The sequence below is a fragment of the Salmo trutta genome, chromosome 26 (genome assembly GCF_901001165.1).
Source record: "Salmo trutta chromosome 26, fSalTru1.1, whole genome shotgun sequence".
NCBI lineage: Eukaryota > Metazoa > Chordata > Actinopteri > Salmoniformes > Salmonidae > Salmo > Salmo trutta.
The window spans coordinates 21,735,693-21,746,815 of NC_042982.1; the positions used below are offsets into that span (position 1 = coordinate 21,735,693).

General features: G+C 42.4%; 1 protein-coding gene across 9 annotated transcripts in view; it reads right to left on the reverse strand.

Annotated features, from left to right (window-relative positions):
• Positions 1–10,824, reverse strand: part of synrg (synergin, gamma) — a 46,174-nt gene extending 35,350 nt beyond the window's left edge. For all 9 annotated transcript variants that reach the window (XM_029715264.1, XM_029715263.1, XM_029715262.1 and 6 more), the window contains exon 1: positions 10,761–10,824. In XM_029715264.1, the coding sequence (XP_029571124.1) occupies positions 10,761–10,795 (35 nt within the window). In that variant the 5' untranslated portion in view covers positions 10,796–10,824. The remainder of the gene's footprint in view (positions 1–10,760) is intronic.
• Positions 10,825–11,123: the final 299 nt, after the last annotated feature.

Genomic DNA, 11,123 nt, shown 5'->3' on the forward strand with positions numbered 1-11,123 from the left:
CCACAAGTCTGGTTCATCCTTGGGAGAAATGTCCAAACGCCTGAAGGTACCACATTCATCTGTACAAACAATAGTACGCAAGTATAAACACCATGGGACCACGCAGCCGTCATACCGCTCAGGAAGGAGACATGTTCTGTCTCCTAGAGATGAACGTACTTTAGTGCGAAAAGTGCAAATCAATCCCAGAACAACAGCAAAGGACCTTGTGAAGATGCTGGAGGAAACAGGTACAAAAGTATCTATATCCACAATAAAACGAGCCCTATATTGACATAACCTGAAAGGCCGCTCAGCAAGGAAAAAGCCACTGTTCCAAAACCGCCATAAAAAAGCAAGACTACGGTTTGCAACTGCACATGGGGACAAAGATTGTACTTTTTGGAGAAATGTCCTCTGGTCTGATGAAACATAAATAGAACTGTTTGGCCATAATGACCATTGTTATGTTTGGAGGAAAAAGTGGGAAGCTTGCAAGCCGAAGAACACCATCCCAACCGTGAAGCATGGGGGTGGCAGCATCATGTTGTGGGGGTGCTTTGCTGCAGGAGGGACTGGTGCACTTCACAAAATAGATGGCATCATGAGGGAGGAAAATTATGTGGATATATTGAAGCAACATCTCAAGACATCAGTCAGGAAGTTAAAGCTTGGTTGCAAATGGATCTTCCACGTGGACAATGACCCCAAGAATACTTCCAAAGTTGTGACAAAACGGCTTAAGGACAACAAAGTCAAGGTATTGGAGTAGCCTTCACAACACCCTGACCTTAATCCCATAGAAAATTTGTGAGCAGAACTGAAAAAGCGTGTGCGAACAAGGAGGCCTACAAACCTGACTCAGTTACACCAGCTCTGTCAGGAGGAATGAGCCAAAATTCACCCAACTTATTGTGGGAAGCTTTGACACCTTTGACCAAAGTTAAACAATTTATAAGGCAATGCTACCAAATACTAATTGAGTGTATGTAAACTTCTGACCCACTGGGAATGTGATGAAAGAAATAAAAGCTGAAATAAATCTCTCTCTACTATTATTCTGACATTTCACATTCTTAAAATAAAGTGGTGATCCTAACTGACCTAAAATAGGGAAAAGGTGTATGTAAACGTCTGACTTCAACTGTATATATATGGGTATGTATGTATATATACATATTTACCCAAAAAATATATGGGGGATTGGATATTACATTGATGGATATTACATTGATCTATCCGCAATATTAAAGCTGATCCACCCCCTAAAAAACTATAAATAAACAAAAACTGTCTCTCATAATAGGCTATGGCATAAAGATCATTCAGGAAATGGATCATTATCAGTTCACACACCAATCATTTGTCAGACTTTAGGCAATGTGACACAATAGCTATCATTTTAACAATGGAGTCATCATTCACATCACAAAGCATTACCAAAACTGGAGATTAGATGTGATTTCCTTACAATGGCACAGAGACCAATAATAAACATGCAACTGTATGGTGATGTGGCAGCACCTAGCCTCCCTTTCTCTGTTCCGTCTTTTTATTTCGGGCACTTTTCTGTTCGGCTAGGCAGCCTGGACTTGAATTCAGTGTGGCCCTTACTGTTCTAGCTCACCGCTTTCCAGGGAATGCATGAATAAATATTGCATTGATCGCGAGGACTAAACTTGACAGGCAGGAAGAAAAATGTATCAAATAACACTTTGCTGTTGCTCAGAACAACATTTATCAATCAGGGAATGAGCTCCTCTGACAACAGCCATTACGGAATACTTTTCCTAGTGTATCCGTGCTCTAATTTGCCATAATGGTTAAGTAATAACAGCCAGACATATGGTTTTAATGGGAATGCACGTTAGTGGTTGTTTCATGTGCTGTAATTGATGGAGAATATGTTTAGATCATGATGCAGCAGGGAAATTGAGACAGAGCAGGAATCTATAGAAACGTAATTATCTATAAAAACCCAAAATATAGGCTAGATTCTAAGAGCAGACGGAGTCAGAGAATGAGGTAAGAGACAGAGGGATAAAGAGTGAACAAGGCCAGCTTGGCACTATGACGCAGTCTGCTTCTTCTCTGACACCTCCTCTCACTGGCTCTGTGGTCACACTGATGCTGGAGGAGAAAAGAGATGGATGAGGATACAAGCAGACAGCATTAGCCTTCCTGCACCCATCATAACACCTGAGACTACCAATACCCAGCTAAGCCCACTAGCCCAGTCCATCCTACAGAGCAGTACACTGGACAATGAGGCTTCACTTCACAACTGCCATTTCAGGCAAATCCATTAATCCATCCAAATGGCACTTGCAAGCTCGGCTTTTTTCTCTATGTTGTCAAAATAATCCTTTCCCAATGGTACCAAAGTGTCATACGAGACAGAAAACTTTGTTTTTCTATTTTAGAATCCCAGAATCATAAAATGATCATTTGAAAAAACGTAATATTCCTTTGTTTACAAATGCAATAACAATACCAGGATGCTTTCCATTGACCTGGGCTTGATGTGGAGTGAGAGATTCTGGCTCACATCTGTTCTCCCTCAGATTTAGCCTGTAGCTTTACAGAGCGTTAAAAGCAGCGCTATGCTACGCAACCACAGCAAATGAAACCCCCTGGAACAACAGTGCAGATTAACCCAGAGTGAGATCAGCAGGGCCAGTGATGCGAGCTGTGGGCTCTGTATAGGCCAGCGCATTGTACAAGGCCTGTGTTCATTGATACAACATCGTAGGACTAATTTAAGGCTTGAGCCATGCCACCAGGTGCTTCTAACACTAACTAGCGTACCAGATCCTTGTCTATCTTTAGGCCTAATGTGCTTACTCCTTTTGACTCTGGTAACAAATTTCAACAAAAGCACTGATCATTCAACATTAATGAACACCTCATATGAGCCTTAAATTATGTAGTGCATCTATCTATTGCAATGTGCACTCACTGCACTGTAACCTAAAGTAAACCATACTTTTGAAGTCTTTCATACTTTGAATTATCTTGGCATTTTGGACACAATTAATGAATACTGTGCATATTGAAGGTTCTGGAAGCACCAGTTAGCTTATTAGCTAGGTTGTTGTCCTACATCTTAGTCATGTACCCTCCCAAAATCAGATTAAACAGCTCGGCTTTAAAACATTAATATGATACTTAACTATGAACCTATTAAATAACAATTTACCCAGTCTTGAGCAATTCATCCAAGTACAATTTCTCAGTCTCACTCATCCAACCACTTTGAATGAAGATGAATGCTACATATAGCTGAGGTTTTCCCACAAGCTCAACAGAACTCCAAAAGTTAGCTAGTACCTGTTGCTATAGTACAGCTCTCCTATCGCAACTCCCTATAGGCCTAGTGGTGTGCTAGTCATATCAAACCAAACTTTATTTGCCACATGCGCCGAATACAACAAGTGTAGACTTTACCGTGAAATGCTAACTTACAAGTCCTTAACCAACGGTGCAGTTCAAGAAGAAGAAAATATTTAACTACTAGGCTAAAATAAAAAGTCATAATAAAAAGTAACAATAACGAGGCTATATATACAGGGGTACAGGCTGGTTGAGGTAATCTGTACATGTAGGTGGGGGCGAAGTGACTATGCAGGATAGGTAACTAACAAACAGCGAGTAGCAACAGTGTACGGGGGGGTGTCAATGTAAATTGTCCGGTGGCGATTTTTATGAGTAGTTCAGCGGTCTAATGGCTTGGGGGTAGAAGCTGTTGAGGAGCCTTTTGGTCCTAGACTTGGCTGACAATTTTATGGGCTTTCCTCTGACACTGCCTATTATATACAGGAAGCTTGGCCCCAGTGATGTACTGGGCCATTCGCACTACCCTCTAGCGCCTTACGGTCAGATGCCGAGCAGTTGCCATACCAGGCGGTGATGGAACCGGTCAGGATGCTCTCGATGGTGCAGCTGTAGAACCTTTTGAGGATCTGGGGGCAGATGCAAAATCTTTTCAGTCTCCTGCGGGGGAAATGGTTTTATTGTGCCCTCTTCACGACTGTCTTGACTATGTTTGGACCATAATGATGTGGACACCAAGGAACTTGAAACTCTCGACCCGCTCCACTACAGCCCCGTCGATGTTAATGGGGGCCTGTTCGGCCCGCCTTTTCCTGTAGTCCACGATCAGCTCCGTTGTCTTGCTCACATTGAGGGAGAGGTTGTTGTCCTGGCACCATACTGCCAGTTCTCTGACCTCCTCCCTATAGGCCGTCTCATCGTTGTCAGTGATCAGGCCTACCACTGTTGTGTCATCAGCAAACTTAATGATGGTGTTGGAGTCGTGTTTGGCCACGCAGTCGTGGGTGAACAGGGAATACAGGAGGGGACTAAGTACACACCCCTGAGGGGCCCCAGTGTTAAGGATCTGTGTGGCAGATGTGTTGTTGCCTACTCTTACCACCTGGGGGGCAGCCCGTCTGGAAGTCCAGGATCCAGATGCAGAGGGGGGTATTCAGTCCCAGAGTCCTTAGCTTAGTGATGAGCTTCGTGGGCACTATGGTGTTGAATGCTGAGCTGTAGTCGATGACCAGCATTCTCACATAGGTGTTCCTTTTGTCCAGGTGAGAAAGGGCAGTGTTGAGTGCCATTGAGATTGCATCATCTGTGCCTTTCAAAGCACTTCATGGCTACCGATATGAGTGCCACGGGGCGGTAATCATTTAGGCAGGTTACCGTCGCTTCCTTGGGCACAGGGACTATGGTGGTCTGCTTGAAACATGTAGGTATTACAGACTCAGTCAGGGAGAGGTTAAAAATGTCAGTGAAGACACTTGACAGTTGGTCCACACATGCTTTGAGTACACGTCCTGGTAATCCGTCTGGCCCAGTGGCTTTGTGAATGTTAACCTGTTTAAAGGTTTTGTTCACATCGGCTACCGAGAGCATTATCACACAGTCATCCGGAACAGCTGGTGCTCTCGTGCATGCTTCAGTGTTGCTTGCCTCGAAGTGAGCATAAAAGGCATTTAGCCTGTCTGGTAGGCTCGTGTCACTGGGCAGCTCGCGTCTGGGTTTCCCTTTGTAGTCTGTAATAGTTTTCAAGCCCTGTCACATCCGACGAGCGTCAGAGCTGGTGTAGTAGGATTCAATCTTAATCCTGTATTGACACTTTGCTTGTTTGATGGTTCGAACTGAGGGCACAGCGGGATTCCTTATAAGCGTCCGGATTAGTCTCCTGCTCCTTGAAAGCGGCAGCTCTAGACTTTAGCTTGATGCGGATGTTGCCTGTAATCCATGGCTTCTGTTTGGGATATGTATTGACGTCATTGATGCACTTATTGATGAAGCCGATGATTGAGGTGGTGTATTCCTCAATGCCATTGGATGAATCCCGGAACATAATCCAGTCTGTTTTCTAATGATTGCTAGCAAAACAGTCCTGTAGCTACGAATAATACAGATGAGAACTCTCTTGGTAGATAGTGTGGTCGACAACTTATCATAAGGTACTCTACCTCAGGCGAGCAATACCTCGAGACTTCCTTAATATTAGACATCCCGCACCAGCTGTTATTGACAAAAAGACACACCCCCCTACCCCTCGTCTTACCAGAGGTAGCGTCTCTGTTCTGCTGGTGCATGGAAAATCCCACCAGCTCTATATTGTCTGCGTCTTCGTTCAGCCACATCTCGGCGAAACATAAGATGTTAAAAAATGTTATGTCCCGTTAGTAGGATAATCTTAATAGTATGTCATCAATTTTATTTTCTAATGATTGCACGTTAGCAAGGAGAATGGAAGGCATTGGATTTAACTTATTCGCTTGCCTCCGGCTTCTCAGAAGGATCCCCGATCTGCGTCTCGTTTCCCGGCGTCTTTTCTTCACGCAAAAGGCGTGGATCTGGGCCCGTTCCAGTGAAAGCATATCATTCTCGTCGGACTCGTTAAAGGAAAAAGTTTCTTCCAGTCCGTGGTGAGTAATCGCTTTTCTGATGTCCAGAAGCTATTTTCCGTCATAAGAGACGGTAGCAGCAACATTATGTACACAATAAGTTAAAAAATAAGGTACACAAAACGCAATTTTTTTTAAACATTTCTCAATTGGTTGGGAAAATGTAAAACGTCAGCCATGTTCTTCGGCGCCATCTTTTATTTTCTTAGTCCCATGATATGTCAGACCTTCTGGTCAAAAGTAGTGCACTGCATAGATAATAGGGTGCCATTTGGGACATAACATCAGTGCTATGCCAGGCAGCAGGGCCAGTGAAGAGTAGACTCATGCCTCTGGCTCCTGTTGACAGCCTGGTATCAGGATGTGTTTCATTATTTCCAGGCTTGCCTGCCAGCACAGTGCCTGCCTGCTCCTCTTCCCTGGCTCAGTGTGCCACATTCTGTCATCAAGTAGCATGCCCACACCACACACTATCACAGTCACACACAACACAGCAGAGCTATGCACAGCTAGCCCCGGTCACGTTCGCTGATCTGAGACCACTCTTCTTGAACTGCACTGTTGGTTAAGGGCTTGTAAGTAGGAATTGAATGGTAAAGTCAACACTTGTTGTATTCGGCGTTGTATTGTTGTATTCGGCGCATGTGACAAATAAAGTTTGATTTGATTTTATAGACTCCTCACTAATAGAGAATATCTGACCCCCACCAATGGTCTTCAAGTACACCAATGCCAGGACAAGAAATGTCTCCAGAACATTTGTTAGCCAGAGACAAACATCACCTGTTATTTTCTATGAGACCATATGTGAGATAGGCTACTCTGGCCAGCCTAATCTGTAAACCTAACCTTAAACTATATGGTTTCCTCAGCTGCAGTATCTGTATCACCTAGCTGGTCGGGTTCAGAGGCATGAATCAGGCAGACATTCATTATTCACACTGCTCAGCTCAGGCCCAAGCTGCTGATGAAAAAGTCATGAGGCTAGCCTTTTCATCTCCACTGTAGGACGAGCTGCTGCTTCACCAATATCAACAGGCTCATGCAGGAGTCAGCAGGACTCAAGATTGAACTAAATATTTCCCATTTATCTTAGACCTCTACACCAATCACTAATAACTGAGAGGAGATTTAAAACCAAGGCTTTATTGCACTACAACTGCTCAGGTTTAACACTTGAACTGTCTGGCCTTTCAGCCTAGAAGTACGCTGGTGATTCGCTGATCCACCTCTATGCAGAAAACACCATTCTGTATACATCTGTCCCTTCTTTGGACACTCTTTGGACACTCCAAACGAGCTTCAATGCCATGCAACACTCCTTCGTGGCCTCCAACTGCTCTTAAATGCTAGTAAAACTAAGTGCATGCTCTTCAACCGATTGCTGCCCGCACCCGCCTGCCCGACTAGCATCACTACTCTGGACGGTTCTGACTTATGTGAATATGTGGACAACTACAAATACCTAGGTGTCTGGTTAGACTGTAAACTCTCCTTCTAGACTCACATTAAGCATCTCCAATCCAAAATTAAATCTAGAATCGGCATCCTATTTCGCAACAAAGCCTCCTTCACTCATGCTGCCAAACATACCCTAGTAAAACTGACTATACTACCGATCCTTGACTTCAGCGATGTCATTTACAAAATAGCATCCCAACACTCTACTCAACAAATTGGATGTAGTCTATCACAGTGCCATCCGTTTTGTCACCAAAGCCCCATATACTACCCACCACTGCGACCTGTATGCTCTCGTTGGCTGGTCCTCACTACATATTCGTCGCCAAACCCACTGGCTCCAGGTAATCTATAAGTCTTTGCTAGGTAAAGCCCCCACCTTATCTCAGCTCACTGGTCACCATAGCAACACCCACCCATAGCACACGCTCCAGCAGGTATATTTCACTGGTCATCCCCAAAGCCAACACTTCCTTTGGTCGCCTTGCCTTCCAGTTCTCTGCTGCCAATGACTGAAACGAATTGCAAAAATCACTGAAGCTGGAGACTTATATCTCCCTCTCTAACTTTAAGCATCAGCTGTACTTGTACACAGCCAATCTGTAAATAGCACACCCAACTACCTCATCCCCATATTGTTATTTATCCTCTTGCTCTTTTGCACCCCAGTATCTCTACTTGCACATCATCATCTGCACATCTATCACTCCAGTGTTAACGCTAAATTGTAATTATTTCACCTCTATGGTCTATTTATTGCCTTACCTCCCTACTCTTCTACATTTACACACACCGTACATAGATTTTTCTATTGTGTTATTGACTGTACGTTTGTTTATGTGTAACTCTGTGTTGTTGTCTTTGTCACACTGCTTTATCTAGGCCAGGTCGCAGTCGTAAATGAGAACTTGTTCTCAACTGGCCTACCTGGAAAAATAAAGGTGAAATAAAAAAAATATACAAAAAACACACTAGAGAACGTAACCGGGCATCTCCTTTAGCATACTCATCAGATTCATATCAACCCGCAAGGTGCACAAACATAAGCACCTAGACTTGATAAATAGTGCATAAACAATTGTAAAGCATGAATTGCATGAAGAAATATTGGTGAAAATATATGACCAAATATAACAATAAAATAGCATAGGCCTAAAGTATATTTCACACTTCCAGCCAATGCCACATTAACATTTTAAAAGTCTAATAAATACATTTCATATATGCTAATCATTTGGTTGTGCTTAAAACGGTCTTAGGTAACATTAGAAAACAAAAAAACTTATTTCAAAGAACATAATAGCATTTTCATTAGTTTGTTATTTTAGGCTATAAGTAAGTCCATCACAAAGAAGTCTATTATAATTTTGTTTTGGTAGGTCTAAAGAAACATTGCAGAAATAAGAAAAAGTATTTAAAAGAAAGCAGAATAGCATATTTTACATTTATTATGTTACTAGTCTTTGCTCGGTTGCCAGAGCAATGTTGCTACGCGGTCATGTGCTGAACGCATGGACAACACAAATATTCTTGGAAAAAGTAACATTTGGAAATAGAGCAGCACCTCTTGAATTGAGAGTTATTTGACAAAGGTAAGTGTCATAGAAACTGCAGAATGTCTTTCTGATACTATATAGAAAGCAAAAAAATGTACACGCATGTGACTCTGAAGATGCACCCATCTCTTCATGTACAACTTGACAACTGATAATATTATCACTCAGACTATTGTCAATTGAATCTTGTCTATAGGCTATGTCTATAGGCTAACTCTTATTATGCGTGAAATTATTTTTGGTATAGTTTAGATGTAGTTTCGATGGGCCGGCTACGCGGGCTGACTGGCATCGTTTGTTTCCCCTTGCTCGTCAACTTGGATAGCCAAGGACACATTTTGCATTATTCTAAAGGCCTAGTACAGCACATAGCATGTTTTCGTTTCCCTTACAATAAATGTGATTAATAATATAGTTAAATAAATAAATCAGTACTGTAACAGCTTCTTTTTAGCAAAGTAAAACATCAAAAGAAAATGATATTAACATGCTGTGCCCGGTGAAATTATTTGCCATAAACATGAGCGCCAATGCTGATAAATTGGCATAACACAAACTCATCATTACAATATTGTCTTTATAAATTAAATTAACCTCTTCACCCTCCTTATCATTCAGTTAGGCCTAATTTTAATTCAATTGTGAAGTAATGTGCACAATTATCACCCATTCATCCAGTAAGGAGAGAGAGACGCATTAGCGCCTGGGTGGGTATAGGTGTGAGAAAACAGTTAAAAACATTTAGGAAAAGTTAGGGCAGGCTCAAGACCTTGATTTTTTGGGGGGGCAATTTTTTTTTGTACAAAATCAAACGTCAGTGTTTATTGGCCTATGGTGGTTCTAGTGTTAAGACATGACTGATCGAGCTGACTGACTGAACTACAATAGATGTATTATAATAACATCAGACCAGAAAAGCTACGTTTTTAGTCTGAGCATAGAGGATTTATCTTTCATGGGGGAGATCTAGGCTATAAGCAGGTGTGAGGAGATCATGATAAAGCCTAGATTTGGTCACTGAAACTATAAGGCCATGGCAGCTTGCACGTCATGATATCATCCCACATCTGATCAGACATCAACTTTGTCCAGGTAGATTCACCATGGCAGCACAGGTTAGCTGCTTTAGTGCTTGAACGTTTAGGGGATAACATCTTATGGGATATTTACATGATTTGACCTCGTTTTTTTACGAGCTCCCAGTTGTCTTGAAAGCACCATCACCATTGAAGGAGGTTGGGGAGAATGTGTGGATGCTCTGATGTAACGTTAGTTGCTACCTTATTAGCTCGGGCTATATGTTATCTCGCTAGCTTGTCAGCTCAATCCAACAATCTGAAAATGACGGTGTGTTTAGGTATCGAATCATTTTAGCACAGGTATGGATTGGCAGGCTGTTTGCACAGGCTAGTTAGCGTTACAGTAACGTTAGCTAGCAAACATCTGACAACTCAGCTGACCTGGCTACCAGTTAACTTTAGCTGGATGGCTAGTTAGAAAACTACATTACCGTGCTGCAAATACGCCTTATATCAGCTATAATACATTGTTAATGTTATTATTGGCTATTATTATTCGACAGCCAGCAAAAATGTGACACAGTACAGCTACCGTTAGCACTTCACCAAAGCTGCATTCCTAAGAGAGTTAGCTAATTTAGGTAGGTTATTAGCTGTCTGGCTAGCTTGTCTCGCCTACCAGAAACGCTCATTCTTCACTCGCTATTCCGTGTGTAAATAGCATTTTCGAACAATTTAAACCGCCGCGGTCAAGTGCAGAATACCTTCAGACAAATAATTGACTCGTTTCTTATATATTTTACACACAAAAGAAGTACCTGCCACCTCCCCCAGATCCTGGCCGTAACGCCATCTTGATAACAGTGGTCTGTGACAAAAACAAAATCGTCGGCAGTGACGGTGTGTGACGGATCTTCCGGGTCACAGTGTTTTCTTCTCCACTAGATGTCGCTGTTGTGCTTCTGTCAAACTCAAAATGTTTAGCCTTGGCGATCAGGAACATGATGCCAAGGCTCTTGGCAGGTTTACTGTAAGTATGTCGATTGTGTACCTGTCTTCATTATATGGAGAAGATGCTTCTCATATCATGAAGGGTCTAGTAGAAATAATTCAAATCAAATCAATTTTTATTTGTCACATACACATGGTTAGCAGATGTTAATGAAAGTGTAGCGCAATGC